The sequence below is a fragment of the Narcine bancroftii genome, chromosome 2 (genome assembly GCF_036971445.1).
Source record: "Narcine bancroftii isolate sNarBan1 chromosome 2, sNarBan1.hap1, whole genome shotgun sequence".
Lineage (NCBI taxonomy): Eukaryota > Metazoa > Chordata > Chondrichthyes > Torpediniformes > Narcinidae > Narcine > Narcine bancroftii.
The window spans coordinates 74,315,980-74,342,031 of record NC_091470.1 but is presented as its reverse complement, the minus strand read 5'-3'; the positions used below and the strand labels follow the sequence as shown (position 1 = coordinate 74,342,031).

Sequence of the window (26,052 nt, the reverse complement as noted above, 5' to 3'; positions counted from 1 at the left end):
TCTCAGGGCTCCAATGCGATGTCACGTATGTAACCTTGACAATATCTGAACTTTGAAAGAAGCAGAGTCTTGGCTCAACTGTATTCTGGACAGTTTAATAATTTGAATCTTTAACTGGGGATATTGTAATGTGATTTCTTGTTCTTTGGTTTGGCTTCATGGACGAAGATTTATGGAGGAGTAATGTCCACGTCAGCTGCAGGCTCGTTTGTGGCTGACAAGTCCGATGCGGGACAGGCAGACATGGTTGCAGCGGTTGCAGGGGAAAATTGGTTGGTTGGGGTTGGGTGTTGGGTTTTTCCTCCTTTGTCTTTTGTCAGTGAGGTGGACTCTGCGGTCTTCTTCAAAGGAGGTTGCTGCCCGCCGAACTGTGAGGCGCCAAGATGCACGGTTTGAGGCGATATCAGCCCACTGGCGGTGGTCAATGTGGCAGAGTCCTTGAATAGTTTAAAGCAAAGTTAGCTAGACGCTTGATAAGCAAAGGAGTCACAGGTTATCATGGAAAGATGGGAATACGACTTGAAGTTATATTTAAATCAGCCATGATTGTATTAAAAGGAAGAGCAAGCTTGAGTGGCCAAATTCTGCTTCTAATTCTTGATATAATAGAATGGAAGCCTTTCCACCAAAGCCAGGTGTTCCACCTAACCATTGTTTTGTTCACCAATAGATGGTGCTCCTGCCACTGACAGGAGGAGCTCCGTCCATCAATGGAATTGCTTTTCCCACAAACAAGAAGCATCTCCACAAAATGTGGGTCTTTGCCACAAGAGCAGGAGATGATCCCTTTTTCAGTGATCATTGATCAGCTAGTCTCTCCAACCACTGAAGGAGCTTGCTGCATTAATTCAAGTGGTCCTTTCATTGCAAGGTTGTGTGCAAAATAAATTCACAGCACATGGTAGGGCTCAGAAACAGGCCCTTCTGCCCCAGTGCTGAATGTCATGTCCGATTCAAACTAAAACTGCTGCTTGCACTAAGTCAAATGGAGGGCTTGAGTTATAAGGAGAGACAATATATTGGCTGGGGTGTGGGAGGCTAAGGGATGGCCTTCTAAAAGTACAGTATACAAAATCAAGAAGAGGAAGATAAGGTGAATGGTCACAAACCTTTTCTAAGGATAGGGAAGTTAAAAGACTTGAGGGCATAAGTTTAAGGTGAGTGGGAAATGATTGAAAAGAGATGCAAGAGGGCAAGCTTTTCCACACACACAAGAGAATGCATACATGCAACAAGCTGCCAGGGAAAGCTATAGAGGTGAGCCCAATTAGACGTTTAAAAGATGTTGGAAAGATACTTGGACAGCGAGGATTTTGAGGAATATGGGTCAAATGGAGACAAATGGGACCAGTTCAGATTGGCAACTTGATCAGCATAGACAAGTTGGAAGGAAGGGCCCGTTTCCATGATTTATAGCTCTGTGAGCCATTCCCTTCAGTAAGGTGCACACTGCACCAGAAGGAGTTGCTCTTGAAACCAGTATACAGTGCTCTAATTGAGCATTCTCAATGGGGCTGAACAGCACATTTAAGTAAAAGCCTTTTTTTCTTTTCACCTCATGTGACATAATTTTTTTTATATAGTTTGTAGGAGAGAAGTGTGGAAGAAACCAAAATTGAACTGCATCACAGGGAAGGGTGCCTAGCAGTCCTCAGGGGGCCGTAGTCAAAAAAGGGGTGAGAATGGCTCCACAGGGTCACATGGGGAAACCTCTCTTCACTGACTGGAGCTTGTCATCAACAGTCAGAGAGTGCTCTCTTCTGCAATAGGAGTAAAAAACACACACACAAATGCTGGAGGAACTTGTCTGCTCTTGCTGTATCCATTAGGAGGTAAAGACATATTACCGACGTTTCAGGCCTGAGCCCTTCTGCAAGAACAGGAAGGCATAAGAATAAAGACTGAATACTGGCTGTAGGAGGAGTCCAGAGAAACAAAAAGGTATTAACTGGATATAAGATGAGCGGTGAGAATTGATTTTGGCTCTGTGAAAGAAGTCAGAGGAAAAAGGAAAGATGAGAAAGAGAGAGAGAGCTGAGTTAGCATTTCTGTGTTTTTACTACATTCACATCATCTGCGTTTCACTCTCTGCAATAGGAGTAACCTTCTCTAACAGAAGGTATCTTCGTCATTAATGAAGAACTTTCTTCACTAGATGGAGCTCTCCCTCAACGTGGATAGGAGGCCCTCTCTTCAACTGATGGGAGCTCCTCCGATTACATGGAATGGGAAGAGCTCCCCTAAATAGGAAAACATTGGAAATTTTCACCAGGCGAGAAAACTTCTCTAAAATTGATGACCTCCCTTTAAAAGAAGTTCCCTTCGCAAGTGGGTGGAGCTACCCCAGCAAGAGTGGCTCCCTTCACGAATAGGAGGAGTTTTTCAACCAATACTGATTGATTTTCCTCCAATTGGCTTCAGGATCTGTGGTTTCTGAGTGATCATTATTCTAATATCGTTCTATCCACAAGGGCAGATGTGCAAATACGGTAGAGAAAATCGGGGCATTTCCCATACATTGGTTAAAAGGTTAACTATTGTGCAACCTTAGGGCAACAGGGGAAAAAATCACTGGCATCTCTCAAAACGGCAGGGAAAAAAATTCTGACACCCACCTCTGTCATGATAATGAATATGCATGAGATGTATGCAGATAGAGGTTGAGCTATTAATCTGATCGGAGGTCAGAGTGCATGCGCGCGATGTATGCAGGCGCGGATGGTGGAATAATGGAAGCAGAGAAATAAATACTCGCCGATGTTCAACGGGTAAATCATGTTTTGATGGTGCTATCAATTTCACATTTCGGGCCACAAATGTGACATTGGTGATGAGGAGAAACATTTTGGATTTTGAATCCGTGGCTTTGAGTGGAATGTTTCGTCATGGCAGTCACTGAAGCTGAATTTCTAGCACGTCGCGGTGTTCCTCATTTTGACCCAACGGGCGATGCAAGCACTGTAAGCGTGAAACGGAAGGCATGGCTTAAAGAGTTCGAAGCTTACGCCGACAGTCGTGGCCTATTTCTCGATGGGAGTACGGCGGAGCAGAAAGTGCAGCGGAGGGCGTTACTTCTCTTCACCGCAGGACCTGCAGTTCGGGAAACTTTTAAGACGCTTTCGAATACTGGAAGGAAGGAGGAATACCAGAAAGCTGTAGATACATTGAATGCACACTATGTGGTGACACCGAATGCCACATTTCAACGCCATTTGTTTCGCAAAACAAAACAGGAAGATGGGGAAACAGTCGCCCAGTACGTGACGAGATTGCGACAACTGGCTGTTGGATGCAATTACGTGGCAGCTGATTTGGACAACCAGTTATTGGATCAAGTCGTGCAGCACTGCAGATCAGACAAACTCAGAAGGCGACTGCTGGAAAAAGGGGGTGAATTGAAACTTACCAATGCTTTAGCAATTGCTGCTGCATTAGAGGCTGTTGAGGGGAAATTTCATACCATGAAACTGAAAGACAACTCAAGATTATTGCGCAAAGTTCATCCCTAATTTTGCTACACTGGCAGAACCACTGAGGAAACTAACCAGGAAAGGTGTACCATCCCGTTTTGGCCCTGAGCAGAAGGAAGCATTCACAGCTCTGAAACAAAGTCTGACGAATGCCGATACTCATGGGTATTATGATCCGGATGCACCAACCAAAGTCATAGCAGATGCTAGCCCTGTTGGTTTAGGAGCCGTGTTGGTCCAGACGCATGATGAGGGACCAAGAATCATTGCCTATGCCAGCAGATCTTTGACAGACGTTGAAAGGAGATATTCTCAGACAGAAAAAGAAGCACTCGGACTTGTATGGGCCTGTGAGAGATTTCATGCATATTTGTATGGCATTGAATTTGAACTCATCACGGACCATAAACCATTGGAGGTGATCTACGCCGCCAGGTCCAAACCGTGTGCCAAGATAGAACGATGGGTGCTCTGACTCCAACCGAAAAGTACAGAGTAGTCCACATTGCTGGGAAAGCAAACATTGCTGATCCGCTGTCCAGATTGTTGAAAGATGGATCCCCACAATCCAAGTCAGAACTGGGGACAGAAGCAGAGAGCTTTGTATGCTTTGTAGCTATCCAGTCGACACCGGAAGCTGTGACCATGAGGGAAGTCGAGAGAGAGTCCGAACATGACCCAGAACTCATGGAAGTTAGAGAATGTATCCAAAGTGAACAATGGGACAAGTGCACTCACAAGGCATATGTTCCCATTAGAGACAAACTGTGTTGCATCGGGCAGTGTGTGTTGAGGGATTGTAGATTGGTGATACCATGGAGGTTGAGACCGAAGATCGTATCATTAGCTCATGAAGGACACCTAGGTATTGTTGGTACCAAGAAAAACCTCAGGAGTAAAGTATGGTGGCCAAGTTGTGATAAAGACGCGGAGAAATTCGTCAAAACCTGCCATGGGTGTCAACTCACAAGTAGGAGTAATTCCCCCAGAGCCGATCCGGAGTACGCAACTCCCGACAGGACCGTGGATCGATGTAGCTGTTGACTTTCTCGGACCTTTACCAACTGGCGAGTCAATCATGGTAGTGGTGGACTACTACAGCAGATACTATGAGTATTCTGTGATGTGGTCAACAACCACTGAAAAAAATGATACAAGCATTGGCAGAAATCTTCGCGAGACATGGATTGCCTGTTACGCTATACTCTGACAATGGTCCACAGTTCATCTCAGAGACATTTGCTGAATATATGAGGACCACAGGCATCCACCATCACAAAGTAACTCCTAAATGGCCGCAGAAGTAGAGAGACAAAATCAGTCCATCGAAAAACGACTATGGATCGCTCATACAGAAGGACAGAACTGGAGAGAAGCATTGCTATCCTATGTAGCTGTCTATCGGGCAACCCCTCATGCAACCACAGGAAAAAGTCCAGCAGAAGTACTCTTCGGGAGGAAAATCCACACAAAAATGTCCGAACTGAAGGAAATCAGGGATGACCAGGAGATGAGGGACCACGATGCTGAAAAGAAGGGGGCAGCAAAGCTGGATGCAGACTCGAGGCGTGGGGCCAGGTACTCAGACATCATGCCTGGAGGTAATGTTCTTGTGAGGCAAGAGAGTGGTGGTAAGCTAGACACACTTTATTACCATCAACCCTACACTGTTGTATCCAGAAGCGGCAGTATGGTGACAGTCAGGTCTCCAGCTGGAGTCCTCTACAAAAGAAACGTGTCTGGTGTCAAAAAGTACCAATCCAGAGCGGCACCGAGTGAAGTGGTTGGAAATACAGTACGAGTTGCTCAACCTGAGGGACCAGACGACGTTCCAGAGGTAGTTACCAGTTTTCCTGATGAAGTGGCCAAAGTACCAGAAACACCAGAGGCCGTAGCGAACAGTGTTTCCGGTGCTGAGGGTGAGCAACCAAGTTGCAACAGTAGCATTACAGGAAGGCTGAGATGGGACAGGAAACCACCTAAGCGATATGAAGATTTTGTGCCATATTTCTAATCATGCCCGCATTATCATGAAAGTGAAAATTTGTGATAGTTGGAATGAGTTTCAATGAAGGAAAAAAAAGTGCATTGATTCAGTGGAAGCGCAGTAATGATACATGCCAAGGAAAAGTGGAAATGTGTGGTGATTGTGAAAAAAAAGAGAAATAATGTAAAGGGTGTACGCCGAACGCTGCCCTTGTGAAACACGCAGTAAATGTGTATATGTGGATGTCGGGAAGGAAACCATCGCGAACTCCGAGAAAGAGATCTTTGCGAAGTTGTGCTATGATTACCTGGATCATCGCTGTTTTGTTGTGTTTAGCGTTATTAGAAAAAGAAAACTGCGCCGAACATTTATATTTGACGCAGTTTGACTTTGGACCACCAGTAGCAGTAACCAACAATCAGAAGTATTTTGATGCAGGAAGAGGAATGATAAGGGGAACATTTGAACATTTGGACATCATAAAGTACATGTAGGAGTGCTGTAAGAATTGCATTTTTGTTTTGGTCGACTATTTGGTATTAAATGGAAAAAAAACCAAAAGTTTAAATATGTTGTTTTATAGAACAGAAAAAAAAATGCATGAAAAATAAAGGGGAAAGAAATATATGGGGCGTATAATTTTAAACATGTACATTTTGTACATGAGGTGACCATTGTATTAATATAACTACAGAAGAAATGTTGAGCCATTATATTACATTTGGTTATAACATGGTTACGTTACATTTTGTGAAGAGGGAATTTGATGTTGCTTTTGTTGGTTTGGAAGGCAGAAAAATGCTATTGATAGTGTTAAAGTGTTTGCATTTAAACAGAAAGAAACACAGCAATATATTATGTTCGGTGATATTCATACAAAATATACACTTAGATTGAAAGGTTAAGACACATAAAGATATAAAATTTATTTCCGGTGAAAGGAGGGATGTCATGATAATGAGTATGCATGAGATGTATGCAGATAGAGGTTGAGCTATTAACCTGACCGGAGGTCAGAGTGCATGCGCGTGATGGATGCAGGCGCGGAATGGTGGAATAATGGAAGCAGAGAAATAAATACACGCCGATGTTCAACAGGTAAATCATGGGTTGATGGTGCTATCAATTTCACATTTCGGGCCACAAATGTGACAAGCTCCAACCCCAAATTAGATTCCAGGAATTGCTGTTTTTTTTGTGTTTCTTCAGCATAATAGTGGTTGGCTGGTAGTGTCTGTGGTGTAGGTGGGTGGGTGGATTTGTGTGTGTATAGAAGGCACAGGCCTTGGCTGGATGTGTCTTTTGGGGTAGGTGGGTGGGTGGATTTGTGTGTGTATAGAAGGCACAGGCCTTGGCTGGATGTGTCTTTTGGGGTAGGTGGGTGGGTGGATTTGTGTGTGTATAGAAGGCACAGGCGTTGGCTGGATGTGTCTTTTGGGGTAGGTGGGTGGGTGGATTTGTGTGTGTATAGAAGGCACAGGCGTTGGCCGGTAGTGTCTGTTGTGGTGGTGGGTGGGTGGGTTTGTGTGTGTATAGAAGGCACAAGCATTGGCTGGATACATATTTTGGGGCAGGTCAAATAGGACAAAAATACAGAATGCACTTAAGAGCCATTAGGTTTGGGAACGGGCTAGAGCAGGGTGGACTCGTTTTATGGAGGGAACTTCTTGTCCCTACGGGAGGTGCCCGTTTAACATCAAGGTTAACGCTCTCTGGAGAATAAAACTTGGTGAGTGTCGAGAGACGAATCGCTTGATTGGCCCTGGGTGACTGAGTTTTCTCACGGACGGGTTGTCTCAATCTGTACCGTTGTATTATCACAAGAATCATTAAACTGAGCACCTTTTGTTTTCCAGTGGTGTTGAATATCCAGATTGTCACGCAGACCTTGTTTGTGGGTCGGTGTCTCCTGTCTGCCAGGGAGAGAAGGGGTGGTGGTGGAGAGGAAGAGTGGGGGGGTGGAGAGGAAGAGTGGGGGGGGTGGAGAGAAAGAGTGGGGGGATGGAGAGGAAGAGTGGGGGGATGGAGAGGAAGAGTGGGGGGATGGAGAGGAAGAGTGGGGGGATGGAGAGGAAGAGTGGGGGGATGGAGAGGAAGAGTGGGGGGATGGAGAGGAAGAGTGGGGGGATGGAGAGGAAGAGTGGGGGGTGGAGAGGAAGAGGGGGAGTGGAGAGGAAGAGGGGGGGATGGAGAGGAAGAGGGGGAGTATATAAAGAGTGGGGGAGTGGAGAGGAAGAGTGGGGGGGTGGAGAGGAAGAAGGGGAGTGTGGAGAAGAAGAGTGGGGGAGTGGAGAGGAAGAGTGGGGGGGTGGAGAGGAAGAGGGGGAGTGTGGAGAAGAAGAGTGGGGGTGGAGAGGAAGAGGGGGAGTGTAGAGAAGAAGAGTGGGGGGAGTGTAGAGAAGAAGAGTGTGGGGGGAGTGTAGAGAAGAAGAGTGTGGGGGGAGTGTAGAGAAGAAGAGTGGGGGGGGAGTGTAGAGAAGAAGAGTGTGGGGGGGGGGGCGTGGGGACAAGTCAGTGACGGCTTGCACTCCTCTCCATTTCACACGCAGGCAACAGAGCTGCTGCCCTCACCGCGAAGTGTTCAGCTGCGCTGCTGAACAGCCAAGGCAGATCCAACTCCGAGGATGGCAGAGCCCAGCACGCAGCCCCGCGTTTACTTTCAGTCGCCGAGCAAGGAAGACGAGCCCCAGTCCCAGAGGAAACTGGGCAAGTTCACCGTCCGATACGACCGGAAAGATCTACAGAAGAGACTGGACATCGAGGAGTGGCTGGATTTTCAGCTCCACCAGCTCTACGGGTACGAGGTGAGTGCTCGGCCTTGGGCCCCCTTTTCGATGCTGGAAGGAAGGCACCTGCCTGCTTAACATCAGAGCCCTCTCTCTGTCCAAGACGGTGGGGAATAAGAAACGGAGGGGAAAGCGCCAGGCGCTCACCTTGTGTGACAAAAGTGGGGAGACATTCATTCAAAACGAGTGCAAAAAAAGCAAACGAAGCTCTGAATGTTAATGAGTTGACCGATTCTCTCATTCGGACGTGGTTCCCCGTGGAAATGTGTTGGCTTGGCGGATCTGAGCTGCTTTTGTCCCCGTGTGTGTGTCTGGAGATGCGGTAGTTCCACGGAGATCTGCAGCGCAGTGTGTGAGAGGGTGGCCGCGGCTTCTGCGAGGGGAGGGAGAGCCGTAGGACACGAGGGTCCCTGTGTCCTCGGGAAGGTGGTCCGTGGGAATCGACAAGGTCCCCTGGGCTTTGGTTTCTGTGCGAGTGTTTCCACGGGAGGGTGGGGAAGTGCCGGTGGTCTTGAAGGTGGCTTCGCAGGAGAGGGCAAAAAAAAAGGGGGGGGGGGGAAAGAACAAAAGAAGGGCCAGGAAGGCTACAAAGGAAATGAATAAGGGAGGGGGTGGTGGAAAGACAGGGATAGGAAGATTGAAGAGAAAAGCGAGTGAAAAAGATAAAGAGCAAACAAAGCTTTAAATAAAATCAGCTGCATTTTAAATTCACAAAGACTCACTGCCAACCTATGTATTACAGGATTTTTCAAGACAGTCAATTCCAATTTCAGATTCTCAAACCCATGGGGCATTACAGACATAAAAGCAGGACAACATTCTACTTATCTACTTTCAATTTTAGCAGGGTGATACAAAATATTTAAACCATTTAAACTGAGCGGCTCAACAGCTTTCCATGGGGAGAAATGGTCCGTCAACGTTGCGGATCGGGGCCATTTATCAAGATTATTTCTCCCCATGGATGTTTTCTGACCTGCTGAGTTCCTCTAGCTCAACACTTCGTGTTCGTGCTTCCTTCTCCCGCTCGGTCCACCCCAGTGGTCGCCTCCCTGTCTCCCCGTCTTCATTTGTCCAGAACCCTCTTTCCCTGATACACACCGAGAGATTGGACTCCTTATTACTCGGCTCAACACGCCGAGCAATCTCCCCCTCTATGCTCCTCGCCCTGCTGAGTTCTTCCAGCAGAACTATTTTGAAGCCTATTGCCTTGGCCCTACCCCACTTTTCTTTTTATGTTTCCTGTCTCCTCTTCCCATCCTGGGTCTCGAAAAAGGGCCCAGATCCAAAACGGTGACCATCTCTCTGTGTTGCCCAGTGAAGTGCTTCCAGCCTCACCATTTGTTCGAGATTCCAGGAATTGCTGTTTTTTTGTGTTTCTTCAGCATAATAGTGGTGTCTTTTGGGGCAGGTGGGTGGGTGGGTTTTTGTGTGTATAGAAGGCACAGGCGTTGGCTGGATGTGTCTTTTGGGGCAGGTGGGTGGGTGGGTTTTTGTGTGTATAGAAGGCACAGGCGTTGGCTGGATGTGTCTTTTGGGGCAGGTGGGTGGGTCTGTGTCCTCATGGAAGGCACAGGTGTTGGTTGGGAGAGTCTGCTGGGGTAGGAGGGCATTGGGCATGTCTTTTGGGGTAGGTGGGTGGGTGAGTTTGTGTCTGTATGGAAGGCTGACGCGTTGGCTGGGAGAGTGGACTGGGCTAAGTAGGCGCTGGGAGCGTCTTGGGGTTGGCGTGTGGGTTTGTGTCCGTATGAAAGATGCGGGCATTGGCTGGGAATGTCTGTTGGAGTGGGTGGATAGGTTTGTGTCTGTATTGGAAGGCACAGTTGTTGTCAGGGAATGCGGAAGTGTGAGAAACTGAGAGATTTGGAAATCTGAGGGAGCTTGCAGCTCTACAGAACAGAGTGGATCTGAAGGATTGTCACCTCTTTAGGATTGAGCAAACTGGTGGGAGATATCTGCTACGGTAAATGGACATTAAATTGAAACCGCCAGCCATTAATTAATCTTCCAATCACTCTACAAATATCACATTTGATTCCTTTCCTAAGCAATCCAGGAGTGGAGATGACTTTGTTTCTCACCATTTTTGTTGATCCTAATAGGTCCCCCCATGGTAGATTCATTCAGAAAGTCATGAGGCATGGGATCAATGGAACCTTGGCTGTGTGGATTCAGAATTGGCTTGCATGCAGAGAGTAGTAGATGGAACTTTCTGCCAATGACTGCAGGGATCTGGCCTGAGACCCCTGCTCTTTCTGATTTTTATAAATGACCTGGATGAAGAAGTAGAGGGATGGAGGTGTTATGGATAGTGTAGAAGGTTGTCGTACGTTACAACAGGATATAGACAGGATGCAGATTTGGACAGAAAAGTGGCAGATGAAGGTCAATCTGAATGAGTGCGAAAGGATGCATTTTGGAAGATCAAACTTGAAAGAGTATATGGTTAATGGCAGAATTCTTAACAGTGTGAAAGAACAGAGGGACCTTGGGGTCCAAAACCGTAGATCTCTCTCAAGGTTGCTGCAAAGGTTGATAGGGTAGTTAAAAAGGCTTGTGGTCTGCTGGCCTTCATTAGTTGGAGGATTGAGTTCAGGAGTCATGAGGTAATGTTGCAGCTCTATAAATCTCTGGTGAAACCACACTTTGAATATTGTGTTCAGTTCTGGTTGCTTCATTACAGGAAAGATGTGGAAACTATGAAGAGGATGCAAAGGAGATTTGCCAGGATGTTGTCTGGATTGGAAAATATGTCTTGTGAGGCAAGGAGAACAAAGCCAGGGTTCTTTTTGGAATGAAGAAAGATGAGAGATGACTTAATAGAGGTCTACATTCTTTTTGGAATGAAGAAAGATGAGAGATGACTTAATAGAGGTCTACAAGATTATGAGAGGCAAAGATTAGCACCCTTTTCCCAGGGTAGGAGATGCAAACACGAGAAGTCATCTGTACAAAGTAAAGGGAGGAAAGTTTAGGGGAGACATCAGGGGTAAGTTTTTTTTTTACATAAGAGTAGTGGGTGCCTGGAATGCACTCCCAAGAGTGGTGGTGGAGATTGGAACAATAGGGACATTTAAAAGATTCTTTGGCCGGTAAATGAATGCAAGAAAAATAGAGAGTTATGGATGTGAGGCAGGGAAGGTTTACTTTGTTGAGTAGGTTTATATTGGTTGGCACAACATAGTGGGCCCAAGGGCCTGTAATATGCTATAATGTTCTATGTATGTTCTATGATGTTCTCGGTGAGAACACTGGGTAGTTTGGGAGACGGACATTCCTTTCACCATTTACACTGAGTTTGAGTCCACACTAAAGCTTGTATGTACCTGAACAGTGCATTTCACTTTGGTCAGTTATGATTCATTGATTCCCAGGTGTGTGTTTCCTGTTGAAGACATTCTTCAGTCTTTTCCTCTGTCCATTGCTGAACTTTTTCAATGACAAAACTCAGAATATGGTTAAGATAGGTTTAAAGCAGTGGTTTTCAAACTTTTTCTTTCTACTCACATATCATCTTAAGTAATCCCTATGCCAGAGGTTCTCTGTGATGACTAAGGGATTACTTAAATTGCTACGTGAGTGGAAAGAAAAAAGTTTGAAAACCACTGTTTGAATCGTACCTCATTGACTCGTTATGTGCACAGTTTCATAACTCCAAAGGAAATGGGCCAATGACAATTTTTCTCGAGCCAAATATTTCAGTAACAGTTGGGTCTAGAGCAGTGGTTCTCAACCTTCCCTTCCCACTTGCATACCTCTTTAGTAATCCCTTACTAATTACAGAGCACCAATGGCATAGGGAATACTTAGTGGTATGTGAGTGGAAAGAAAAAGTTTGAAGACCACTGGTTTCGAGGGACTTGACCCAAACACAGGTAGGTGGGACATTTTGGTTAGTATGGGCAAGTTGGACTGAAGGGCCTGTTTCCATGCTTTATGATAAGAGATGATAATGTATTCAAGATGATACAAGTGACGTGACCTACCCAACAGAAAAAGGTGCCTCAGTACCTTGAAGGTTGTCCTGAGAGAGGATGTTGACAGGTCAAATGATCTTTTTAAATGATTCAGGAGGATATCAGAGTAGTTCAGTGGGAGTGCAATAGGTTGAGTAAACTGCAACATGTGGTTCTGGAGTTGCATTCAACTAGTTTTCTGATTTTTATTTTTTATTATTTCATCTAGCTGGTTTGGGCTAGAAATTTGGTTTTAATGTTTATGACTTAAACACAGAGAAATATAGTTCAAAGTATGAAGACGTAAAGTCAATATAATGACGCACAAGTTGAAAATTTGTGAATTGGCTCATATTAATTGAGAACTGTCAGGCAGTAACAAGCCATTTTGATTTTAAAACAGTAACCACTTGCATGTAAGTAGAAATGGAAATAATTTGTGAATGAAAATGGATCTGATCGGTAACAGGATCCAATTAGATAGTGATTGTGAATTGATTTAGCTTGATCTGGGATGGATACAATGGAATATGTCCGGAATAGATGACTGGTAATGCTTTAGTGATGCTTTAATAATTGGATCTAGTCAGAGATTGAAAGGGAATCGAACATTATTCAGAAATGCATTTACTGATACCCACACACTGGTGTGGAAAGGGTCAAATCAGGTTTGAATCATAAATGACTCCTATGTTCATGTTCATGTTTAATTGGTGTGTATGTCATATATTGTTTTTTGAACAAATAAATAAAGTTTAAAAAAAAAGACTCCTATTAGAGTATCTCATTAGGATCTGTATTGGAATGTGCCCCATTAAATGCTGAATAGGAATCTTTAGTGGGAGCAGATTCAGTCAGTTGGCTGGCTACATATTTGTTTGGAGATAACAAATGGTAATATATATGAATAAGGAGCTGGAATTAAGTACTCCTGAATTTAACAGCTTTTTAAAGTATTTCTAAAGCATCCTTAACGTCTGGCAATCAACGAGGGACTCCACGTCGTGGGAAAAGATAGATGGAGGTGGAGTCGGGGGGGGGGATGGACAAGTTGGATCAAATAGACATGCTTTCAGAAAACATCTGAGGATGGGAGAGACATTGCAATAACAGATTTAAATACAAGGTTCAGAGGAGGCAGGAAAGGGAAAGAAAAAAGATTTACATTTATGCAGTGTTTTTACAAATTTCACAGATTGGTATGTTCAAAAGTGAGACAGGATCAGAAGAATGTGTTAACTAGGTAAGATGAAGTAAGGGAGGAGGAGTCTCTGGAGCATAAATCTCAGCATAGACCAGCTGACACAGAAGGCTTGCCATAGAGAGGGATGGGTGGGTCAAATTCAGGAACAATTTAAAGGAGTTCAGAATACAAGGAGCCAATTCATTTCAGGTTTATTGTCACATGCACCTTGATGCAGAGATAGAAGTTGTTTTGCAAGCAGAGCAACAAGTAAGTCACAGTGCAAAAGTGCAGAGATTGAGAGAGATTTGAGATCATTTGGGGCAGAGCAAAGGCAACATGCGTTTTACTATTTTCAGGTTTGCTGACGAGACTGATAACAGCAAGAAAGAAACTCTCTTTGAATTTGGTTGTGTGATCTCAGATCCAAGGAGTAAATGTCAACCGGGTCTTCAAGTGAGCTGTAGATTGGGGCTGGGTATGGAGTGAAATCAGAGGAGAAAAGCTGAAGATCTCAAATGCAAGAAATGGGGGAAAGGGGAGATGAAGTGGTCACAAGCAGGGAGGAGGTGAAATGAGTATGAAGAATAAATATAAAAGACAGTTTGGAGATGTTCCAATCATCTTTGGTCAATATACACAGTAAAAATACTCACTTGACAAAAGTGATCATCCAAGCTCACTCAATCTAATTTTCCCCACTAACAGCAACTAATGGATTGTTCATTTTAAATATGAAATTGATGGATTTATTTTTTATGATGAAAGTATTGAGGAATTGTGGTTGCTGGAGGAGTGAACTGGCCTATTTAATCCTATACTCATTTACTGGACAGTTACTTTGCAGTTATTAGTTGCAGGTAGCAGAAGAACTCCTCAGTTCCTCTGCCTCATCCAAGGTGTTCTGGGCAGGGAGGGAAAGAAACCAATTAAAAAAATATACCCCTGCATTTACTTAGTGCCTTTCACAGCCTTGGTTCACTCCCAGAGTTCTATGTAATCTGTGAAATGCTTTTGTTTAGTTGTAATGGGGCTCTCAGGGGGCGGCCAGAGCAGACTGCGACAACCCCACCGGCCTTTGGGGCCGCTCGTCAGCAGCTCAAAACACGGCAGAGCAATGGCCATCTTCCTGACCCTTAATCCCCCCACGCAGCTGGAACTGTTCTGGGAAACACAGAGTGGTGAGTGGTGCTTCGGCACCTGTTGCCCTGCCTTCATCGGCTCTGGAGGGCACTATGAGGTGCCGCTCAACATGAATGCGACGCGGGAGCAGCCTTTTATGGCTGCTCCATGAAAGGAAAATTTATGTTTTCCCTCCATTTTTATAGCTGGCCTCCAGGCATGAAAGGGCCTATAGTCTAATGTAGAAGCTGGTGAGTTTCTCCAGCAGTTTGTTTTATTATATGATAATAAAAAATCTTGATTCTAAAGGCAGGAAAATGAGTTTGGCATAGATAGGCATCATAGATGACATGGATGTGTTGGATCAGAGGGCTTGTTTCTGTGTTGGAAAATTCCACAAATCAATTAATCTACAACAAATGGTCTAGCTATTTTCTAATTTTGAAGCTTGTTTGCTGCAATGAAATTAGAAAATGTTGGAAACATCCAGTAAGTCAGGCAGTATCCATGGAAGGAGAAGCAGAGTAAACCTTGCAGGTCTGAAATCATTTGCCAATTTCTATTTTTATTTCAGATTTCCAGCATCTGCAGTGTTTTGCTTTTACGGACTGCAATGTCCTGTTGGAATAAGCACATATGTTTTCTTTCTCCATTAATATGTAGAGCATTGTTCTGATCTCCTCCTATCTAGTAGCAGAAGGGACTGAAATAATAGTTAAATAGTGCAAAAGCAGGCCCTTTGGACCATCAAGTCTGAGTTGACCATCGATCGCCCATTTGCACTAATTTTAGATTAATCTTTAACCTAAAGATTACTCTTCCAGCAACCACAATTCCTCAATACTTTCATCATAAAAAAGAAATCCATCAATTTCATATTTAAAATGAACAATCCATTAGTTGCTGTTAGTGGGGAAAACTAGATTGAGTGAGCTTGGATGATCACTTTTGTCAAGTGAGTATTTTTACTGTGTATAATGACCAAAGATGATTGGAACATCTCCAAACTGTCTTTTATATTTATTCTTCATACTCATTTCACCACCTCCCTGCTTGTGACCACTTCATCTCCCCTTTCCCCCATTTCTTGCATTTGAGATCTTCAATTCATTATGCTGCAATGGTTATGTCCCAGTCCTGCTTCCACAACTTGGAACATCTAGCCATCAAGTGTTGTCCATTCTATTTGCCGAGGGTGTTAACTGCCGTCATTGTGTACATTCCACACCAGTATAACATTAGGCTGGTACTGGAGGGGCTAAACACTGTGATCATCAGCCATGAGACAGCACACCCTGCTGCCTTCCCGATCATTGGAAAGGACTTCGACTAGGTCTAATCGAAGAAGTCTCTCATGAACTATCATCAGTACATTACTTGCAAAACCAAAGGAGCCACTTGACTACTGTTACACCATCATGAAGATCCATCCCAGGACTGCACTTCGGAAAGTCTGATCACCTGGCTATACTTCCACTCCTGGTGTACAAGCAGAGACTGAGGACCACAGCACCAGTAGTGAAGCTGGTCAAAGAATGGTTGAGGGAGGCAGTGGGGTGCCTACAAGACTGCTTTGAATCGGTGGACTGGACCATATTCATCCTCAAACTTGAATGAATATGCCACGACTGTCACCAGCCTTTTCAAGACCTGGGTGGATGAGTGTCTGCCCACACACACATACCCAGAGTACCCCAACCAAAAGCCATCGATGAATCAAAAGAAACTCAACCTGCTGAAGGTGAGATCAGTAGCATTTAAGACAAGTGATCGAGATCTCTATGTAAGCCCAGGCATGATCTACAGAAAGCCATCTCAGCAGCAAAGAGGCAATTCTGAAGGAAGCTCAAGGCAGAGGCAGATACTCACCAGCTATGACAGAGATTGCAGGCCATTACATCCTACACGGAGGGGCCGAACATCATAAAAGGCTGTGATGCTTCTCCATCCAATTTGAGAGAGAAAACTCAATGGTACCTTTAAGAATTCCTGCAGAAGATGACGACCCTGAGATATCTTTCTCTGAGGCCAACTTCAGAACATATTTCAAGAGGGTGAACCCTCTCAAGGCATCAGGGACCTGATGGTGTACCTAGTGTTACGAGCCCAAAGGACCCAAAAACCCAACAGCAATAGACATTCACCACGACAAGTGGCTTTCAAAACAAAAGTTATTTTTAATCAACTTCAAACATGAAAATAGAATCAAACTTGAACTTAACTCTATACTTATACTATATTCTATACTAGCCCAAATTACCCCCTTCTAATTCTAAGTTCACATGTATGTAATGTGTGTGTGTGTGGATTTAAGAAAAGTTCTTTGGTTTACAGTTCAATCTCACTTCTTCTTCCAAGTTCTCTGATTGCAGACAATCACCATATTTAACATGTATGAAGTTTACCAGGCTTGGTGCTTGAAAGTTAAATGTTTACTGCTCAGGAAGGTTCTTGTTGGGTTTGCAGAGAAAGATATTTGTTGCTCCAGGATTTCCACAACTGAGGTATCACCACTAGTCATCTCAGGGTCTCGCTGATTAAACTTGTCCCATCAGGGTCTTCCAGATGGTAACCTCTTTCTTCAAGCTACCACAGAGCTCCATTCCTTCCTTTATTTCAAGAGAAACATCAGAGACTGAAGAACCACACTGTTCCAGCTGCTCTGGAACTTTCTTTCATCAGTTTCAAACAATTTTTCCTTTTCAGTTACTTGTCAGTGTCCCACACACTGACTGACTGACTGATTGAGCTGTTAACTTGACTCTCTCTCTTTTCCAACTGCCACTCCAAAGAGAGCATGTGACGCATGTCTTGCAAAATCCCCACCTTCTCCAGCAAACAACAGGAGTTCTTTCTTCTTCTCAAGTTTTATCTTAGGTAAACAACCCAAGATTGACCTTTCTGATAGACAGCATGACTCCAGCAAGACAATGGTCAAGCATTTTATGACATCAGTTCAATTAACACCTACTTGTGAAAAGTGCTTACATTCTCCATAGATCAATATTTCTTCAGTCTTTCAAATAAGATCTGTTTTAAAATGTGTGAATGTATGTGACCTACTCTAAGTCTTATAAATTCTCCCCAAATATTACTATTGTTTTACACTAGCAAAATTCTGAAAATCTGGTTACCAATGAGTTAATGGACATTTTCAATCTCTCATTGGTGCAGTCAGAGGTTCCCACCTGCTTCAAAAAGGCATCTTTAGGGTTCTTCAGGGGGATTCTCCGCTAAGAATGTGCCTGAAGAAGAGGAAGCGGGCCTCTGAATTGTCGTTCAGGTGGCAGGGCTGGCCACCTGAAGGGACAGCTGCACCAGGATGCGCATCTGAGCGCACTCTGGCTCCTGTCCCTTGGGCTGTCAAATTAGGATGGCTGGCTGTCAGATGGGTCATCCAGCGCGGGCTATCAGTGCGGGGACATCCCATGTGGAATGTCCCCAAACTGATCGCTCTGCCCCCCAGCAGGGCAGAAGGGGGCTGGAGCGGCCAGTGGGGCATAGGGGGCTGGGGCGGCCGGCGGGGTAATAAGGGGGCTGTGACGGCTGGCGGGGTATAAGGGGGCTGGGACGGCTGGCGGGGTATAAGGGGGCTGGGACGACCGGCAGGGTATAAGGGGGCTGGGGCGGCTGGTGTGGTACAAGGGGGCTGGGGCGGCTGGTGTGGTACAAGGGGGCTGGGGCGGCTGGTGGGTGCACGGGGGCCAGAGAGACCAGCGGGTGAGTGCTGGGGCGGCCAGTGGGGGGGGGGGGGGGGGCTAGAGCGGCTGGCGTTGGAGAAGGGGGCAGGAGTGGCCGGCGGGGGAGAAGGGGCCTGGAGCGGCCAGTGGGTGAATATGGCGCTCGAGTCAGGTACCTGCATTGTTTTGGCCAGCCCCCTTCTCCGCTGGCTGCTCCAGTTCCCTTCTCCCCGCCTACCGCTCTAGCCCTGCAGTCCCCATGCTGACAGCCCAGCCAGCTGCCCTTGCCCCGACGTTCTGCGCCGGGGAAGGGGCAGATGGGAGAGAAGCTGTCAGGCGCTAGCCAGCTGACTGTCATCCCAAAAGCGGCTGCATTCAGATAGCTGGGGAGGCCAATGTGCTGCGGCGATTATTCCTCTCGGAGGAGGGTTATAAAGTTCGCCTTGCAGGCGCCTCCTGCACACTCACGTGGCCTCCCAACAGCCATATATTGCCAAAATATGTGGCTTTACAAGCGGGACAATTGACTACCTGTAAGTGTCTAATCATACCAAGAAGAGCAGAGTGAGCTGCCTCAATGACTCTTGCCCAGTAGCCCTCACATCTACTGTGATGAAATGCTTTGAGAGGTTGGTGATAGCCAGAATTAACACAGACCTAAGTAAAGATATGGACCCACTGCAATTTGCCTACTCTTACAATCGCTCCACAGCAGATGCACACATCTCTGGATCACCATGTACATGTACACCATGTACTCTTCATTGACTTTCAACTTTCAACACCATCGTAATCTCAGTTTTGGTCAACAAGCCTCAAAACCTGGGCCTCTGCACCCTCCTCTGTAAATGGATCCTTTACTTCATCGGAAGACCACGTCAGTGTGAATTGGAAATGTCTCCTCCTCGCTGACTATCAACATAGGCACACCTCAAGGATGCATGCTTAGCCCACTGCTCTACTTGCTCTATGCCCATGACTGCGTGGCAAAGCACAATTTAACTGCCATCTACAGTGTTCAGCAGAATCACAGATGGCAAGGCGGAAGCATACAGGATAGATTTACACGTAGATCAGCTAGTTGAGTGGTACCACAACAACTTTGCTCATTGGTAAAACTAAGGAGCTGATTGTGGACTGCAGGAGGGGAAAATCAGGAGAACACAAACTCATCGAGGGATTAGCAGTGGAAAGGGTTCAGAACTTCATATTCCTGGGAGTCAACATCTCTGAAGATCTGTGCTGTGGCCTCCATGTTGATGCAATCACAAAGAAGGCTCTACTTTGTGAGGAGTTTGAGGAGATTTGGTACGTCACCAAAAGGGCTTGTACCGCGGAGAGCATTTGATCTGGTTGCATCACTGTCTGGTATGGAGGTGCCAATGCACAGGACAGGAAAAAAAACAACAGATTTGTGAACTCGGCCAGCACCATCATGGACATCAGTTTTCACTCCATTGAGGGCATCTACAAGAGGCGTGTCTTGAGGAAATCAGCCTCTATCCTCAAGAACCCTCACCACCCAGGCTATACCCCAATCAGGAGCCTGAAGACGAGCACCCAGCATCGCAAGGACAGCTTCTTTCCCTCTGCCATCGGATTTCTGAATGGCCAATGAACCACAGACTTTCCCTTCTTTTGCACTGATTTATTTATTTTTAAATTTATAACAATATTTCCATTGTAATGCTCCTACAAAATAACAAATTTCTTAGCATGTTCATGACAGTAAATTCTGATTCTGACATTCTTCTTTTAACACATGTTCATGAATTCCCTCCAAATTCTGTCAATTATCCACACCATAAAATGGCCAATGACTAACCATTCTACTGTCGTTGGGATCAGGTAGGAAACAGGAGGATCTGGAGGAGACTCGCAAGTGCACAGGGAGAACATGTAGTCGCCAGGCAGGCGCAGCATCAGAGGTTATGACTGAACCCGGGTCTCTGAAGCTGTGAGGTAGTGGCTCCACCAGCTCCTCCACAGTTTAGACGTCCCTAATGTGTGGCCATGAGTGGTGAAAGATTAATGCTGGACAGTTCCATCTCAGTAGCAAGGGAAAGAGCAAATAAAGAAAGGGGCTCCGTCTCCCTCTTATTTTCATCCCTCACTCCAATTCTCTCCACTCCCTCCCATATGGCAGAACTCCTGAAAGCTGAATGTTAACCAACCACCCACTTCTTTCCTGTATGAATGAAAAAATGCATTAACTGGGGTGACGCTGAGTTAGGAAACTTTTCATTTGCGATGACTCTGATATAGATGCGGGAGCAAGTAATGCAGCCTCATAAGATCTGGCTCATCCTCCCATTTCCTCCAAAGTTTTGCCCGATCCTTGTATCCCTTAATTTCCACTTAAGCTTAAAAAAATGTATTGACTGGAGAAGATGTGGCAGCAAAGTATTTTTTTTGTGGGCCTGTAATTTAGAGGCATGAGATTGAATCCTGCCACAGGACCTGTGGAATTTAAATTCAGCAAATTAAATATATTTGGAATAAAAAGCATGCACAAGGAAAGTCATGGAACACTCGACTTGGGGAAATTGGACTTTTGGTCTTGGGGGGAATTGTTTGACTTTATGGAAAATCAATTTGCAGATAGTTCTCAGGAACAGGATCCTTGCATAACTGTAGGTGTAATTATGAATAGGAAGTTGCGTTCTGTTCTAAGACCTAGTATTTTTCAGGGAAGAAGATATGTTGGGCTAATCCAGTCTGGCCTTAATGTTACTGCAGATAGCATGACTGACTATGAAGTGCTCTCTTTAGAACCACAGAACAAGGCACAGAAGCAGGCCTTTTGGCCCATCTAGTCCATGCTGAAGTATTTTGCCTTGTGTATTTGCGTAATGGTCATTTAAAGACATCCGAAGACAGTACTCCAGCTCTTACAGTGCAGAGAGGTTATCGCCACAGGCTGCAATTCATACAGTGATGAGTTGGAATGTGGAAGGGAGATAGCGGGTCGAGTGGCTTGGTGGCCATATAATGTCTTTAAAATAGTTTCGGAGACACTCAGTACTAATGATGCTTAATAAATACTGATTTTGTCAGTGCCAAGGTTATGAAATTCAATGACTGGAGACCCGCAACCCCTATTAACTGACCTCTGGGTGAAGAAAGATGAACTAATTTTAGTCCCAAATGGCTGATACCATATTTTACTGCTGACTTGCAGGCTTTCCAGATGGAAGAAGAAGCCTCTCAGCATCTATTCTGTCCAGGGAATGGAAGCACTGCAGTTATGTTACTGAACTATTAACCCAGAAGCCTGTACTAATAATCCAGTGTTCTGGAGTTTCTCTATACAAACGAGGAATTAAATAAATATGAAATAAGAACTAGGGTGGTGATTGCCATAGAAACCCATCCATTTTATGTAGAGTATATTTTGGTGGGAAAAGAATTTTCCATCCTTATCAGTTGTGGCCTTAGGATATGAGATGCAGTGTGTTTGACTCGTATTAACCTGTCAGAGATGGCCAGCAAGCCACCCATCTTTGTACATATCTGCAACAACAGACCAGGAAGGCACTCATCACAACCCGGGGATCAAATGTTAGCTTGGCTATTGATGTGTGCAGTCCATAAATTAATAAAGAAAAATCAGATAACTTAATGCTAGTCCATTCTACCTAATTGATCCTCACTAGACCACTACTCATTCCAATTAACCATCCTGCTTCCTAATAGTTTGCTGTATCTACATGCCACCTCTTGTGTTTTGTGTACTGACAAGCACATCCATCTGGAGACTAACATTTACTGGTTTATCACTGAAAAATAGGGTCTAAATTTCAGTTTTTTCCCATATTACACTCTGCACACTAAACTCGATAGACCAAGGAGTCTGTGTATCATTTACAAACCCCTCTTCAAAGCTGACTTTTCTACTTGAGTTTGTAGTAGCAAACAACTTGGATATGGTACTTTGAATTATTTCATCATAGTCATTCATATGGATGGTAATTATTGGTGGTCTTATACTATCCACTAATAACTGGCTACCAACCGAAAGGGCATCTTTATTTCTACTCTGTAGAGTTTGTCCTTCAATCAGTCCGCAACTCATGCAGAGATATTACTGCAACACAAGTGTTTATTATATGCAACATTTCATTTATTAAAGCACTATATCAAAATACCATAACGATCTGAATAAACTGAAACTATTAAATTCCCTTGTGGCTATACCCTCAAAAATAATATTCCTTTAGATTTGACAAACCAAATTTCTCTTATCATAAAATGAGCCTTATCAATGTTCTGGTTATGTTTTTGGGCTGATAGCATTTCCTAATTGATGGATAAAGTTGTGCTACAACTGATGTCATGATAATTAGTCTTGAGCTTTTTTTCATCTGCAATCTTAAGGCTTCTGTATTACATGCACTCCCTGACTTGCGACTTGTGCCCATCCGCACATATGAGCAAAGAAATTTTTTAAAATAGAAAAAATATAAAATTTACACGGATTATTTGACAAACTATAACAAGGATACAGGGCAATAAGAGCCAAAATGTGCATACTTGTTAGTCGGCATCCCGGAGTCCATTGGCTCTTTATTCCTGTGCGCACGCGTGAGTCTTCGGTTGGTGCATACGCAGTGGATTTTCGTATTGGAGTTTGTTTGGCGCATGCGTGAGAATGAAGGGCACAATTCAATATTGGTAGGGAACTTAACTCTCAACCATGCACCAAACAAATTCCAATATGCCGACCCACTGCATATGCACACAGAAGTCAAGATGGCCGTGCCCAGCTTACGGACCCCAGGACACCGACTAACAAGGTAAGCATGGACCAGGATGTAGAAAGATTTGCCAAGGTTGATCGAGAAATTCAGGAAACTTTAAGTTGTAATCTCAAATCTATGATGGAAAAAAAAATGATTTGATTAAAAAGTTTGCTTTAAGACTTCAGTACTCCACGCGGGTGGGCAAAATTCTGATGTGTCCATTTCGAGGTGCGACAGATCCTTCGGTCCCCATTATGGTCATAAGCCGGGAGTTCCTGAATTTTGTCCTTCCCAACCCATTTAGTTCAGTTTAGGATTTGGGGAGCTTCAGCTGATTATAAGTAATTCATCATTCTCTGTCCACCCATCCCATTTGTAGACCATCATTCTTCACTTTTATTATGCCCTGTAATTATTTTTGTATACTTATTATGTCTTTTGCTTTGTACAGACAATTCAAATTATTTGAATAATTTCTCTGCCATTCCACATTGTAATCTTTCACTATTTGGACCCATCTTATTTGTTGCTCTCCTATTTTCTACACTTAAAGGAACTCGATTGTTTTTACATTTTTGTTACTCTGTTTTCATAATCTATCTTCTTCCTTGTTATAATTTTCTACCCTTGTTTTCATAATCTATCTTCTTCCTTGTTATAATTTTCTACCCTTGGTTACTGCTTCCTTTAACCCTCTAAACGTCAGGAGAAATTACATTTCTAAACCTTGATCAAACTCTATCCTTGCCGTTGTTAGATACACACCCACTGGATTAGTTGTTTTAAGGTGGAATTATCATTACAATCTATTTCTGAGGTTGCCATTGCTTATTTACCAGCATTTTATCTAATTGCCAAATCACCTTTCTCAAGGTGACTTTCACCTCTAAGCAATTAACTACTTTAGTTTTAAATTTAAAGACATCATACTCAAGTATTATAAACTTTCATCATCAGTCTTCACTCGAGGACACCTTACATGTGAGATTATTAATTAACCATGCCTCATTACACATCTTAGCTTCATGATATATGGCTCCAGGAAATTTCCCAAATGCCCTCAACAAACTCATCCTCTTAACTCATTTGATTTGAGTTCAAATAAAGGTAATTCCCTAACACTTCTCCCAAGATTTCATCTTCTTGGCAAGCAATTGGGCCACATCTTTTGAGCTACCTTCTCTGCCTCCTCCTCAAGGGACGTCCCACATCCCACGTGGATGTCCTGGTCTGGATGTTTCCTCCAGAGGGTGATATCAGCTGAGGAAACACGGTTCCTCTATGTCCCGTTCACTGTTCAGTGATAAAGAATGAGATGCTACAGGCCATGGAAATCAAAAGCAAACTGCAGATTATGGAAATCTGAAATAAAACCAGAAAAAATGCTGGAAGCACTCAGCCGACAGGCAGCATTTACGGCGAAGAAGAAACAGGATGAACATTTCAGGCAGAGGCCCTGACAAATTGTTCTGATTAAAAGTCTCACTTCCTGCCATCATTGTCTGATCTCATTTAAGATGTGGCAGACTTTGCACCTACCACATTAACAACATCAGTGGCAAAGAGAAAGGAATGAAAGGCAAGGGTGCCAAATGAGGAGCAATTTAAAGCCCTGATATGAAAGAGGTCAAAATCTGAACAGTGATGCTACCAGGAGAATCAAAGTCCTCTGCAAGAATAAAATAACAGAACATCCACTTCCTTCCAAGAATATAATGTAAGAAATTGGAACATAAAAAACCCTTCGATCCTAAATTCACATTATTGTTGAGCCAACCCCTTGCCCTCCCAAAGAAGTGATTCCACGGGTTACAAACTGCCTACTGCACTCCATCGATCGTTTGGTTTGTTTCCTCTGCTGCCGATAAAGTTTACTCTGGGTACATTGCGAATTCAGGGGCTAATCCTGCATAAGATATGCTTTTTAAGATTATCTATTTACTAGCCAAAGCTACTTTTGACCTTGCTCAGTTCCCATCCCCATACCATGTGGTCTTCTGCTTTTAACTCATTCTTACCCAATGCTGGCTGTTGTTCTCAACCAGAAACTTAGCTAATCCTTCTTAAACCCCTTAACACCCTCATAATCATCTTGCTGTTATACAACCATATAACCACTTACAGCACAGAACAGGCCAGTTCGGCCCTACTAGTCCATGCCGTAACAAATCCCCACCCACTGACCAGCACCCAGTCCATACCCTCCAGTCCTCTCCTCTCCATGTAACTATCCAGTCTTTCCTTAAATGTAACCAATGATTCCGCCTCAACCACGTCTGCTGGAAGCTTATTCCACATCCCTACCACCCTTTGCGTAAAGAAATTTCCCCTCATGTTCCCCTTATAATTTTCCCCCTTCAATCTTAAACCATGTCCTCTAGTTTGAATCTCCCCCACTCTTAATTGAAAAAGCCTATCCACATTTACTCTGTCTGTCCCTTTTAAAATCTTAAGCACCTCTATCAAGTCCCCCCTCAATCTTCTACGCTCCAGAGAAAAAAGCCCTATTCTACACAACCTTTCCCTGTAACTCAAACCTTGAAATCCTGTCAACATTCTCGTGAACCTTCTCTGTACTCTCTCTATTTTGTTCACCTTCTCTCTGAGTCGCAACCTAGGTGAAAACTCTGTCTATATAACTCTCCTCTCTGTGACACTGCCTCAGTGTAGCTTTGTCTCGTACAATTATAGAATTGTACAGCACAGTATTGGGCCTTTTTATCCTCCCTCACCCATGTTATCCATAATACCTATCAAAGCTAATCCAATCTGCCTGCTCTCCATTCCAATCTACAAACCTCTCCATTCCAATCTACAAACCCTCCTCTCCATTCCAATCTACAAACCTGTCCAGATACTTTTTAAGCATTGACACGGAATATACCTCTACCACCTCCTCTGGTACCTCTTTCCAGACAAGCACCTGCTCTGTGTGAAAAATCTCTAGGGCATAAAAGTCATTCTTTTATTGATGGCAATGTGGACATAATACCAAATCCAACATCTGTTTCCGTTCCTTAAGTGCCCTTTAGAAAAAAGTGAAGAGACCTTTCCTGGAAGCACTAGGATACTGATGCTCTCATAGTGCTATTCAATTTTGACTCCATACAATGAAGGAACAAAGCT

The 26,052-nt window shown here is 44.2% G+C and overlaps 1 protein-coding gene across 6 annotated transcripts in view; it reads left to right on the top strand.

Moving 5' to 3' along the window:
* The window catches only part of ppp1r14d (protein phosphatase 1 regulatory inhibitor subunit 14D), a 138,260-nt gene that overhangs the window by 61,935 nt on the left and 50,273 nt on the right, over positions 1-26,052 (top strand). For 5 of the 6 annotated variants that reach the window (XM_069917113.1, XM_069917115.1, XM_069917114.1 and 2 more), the window contains one exon: positions 8,007-8,261. In XM_069917113.1, the coding sequence (XP_069773214.1) occupies positions 8,082-8,261 (180 nt within the window). In that variant the 5' untranslated portion in view covers positions 8,007-8,081. Of the gene's footprint in view, positions 1-6,493; positions 6,556-8,006; positions 8,262-26,052 lie in introns of those variants that run through there. The other variant, XM_069917116.1, reaches the window with a different exon arrangement.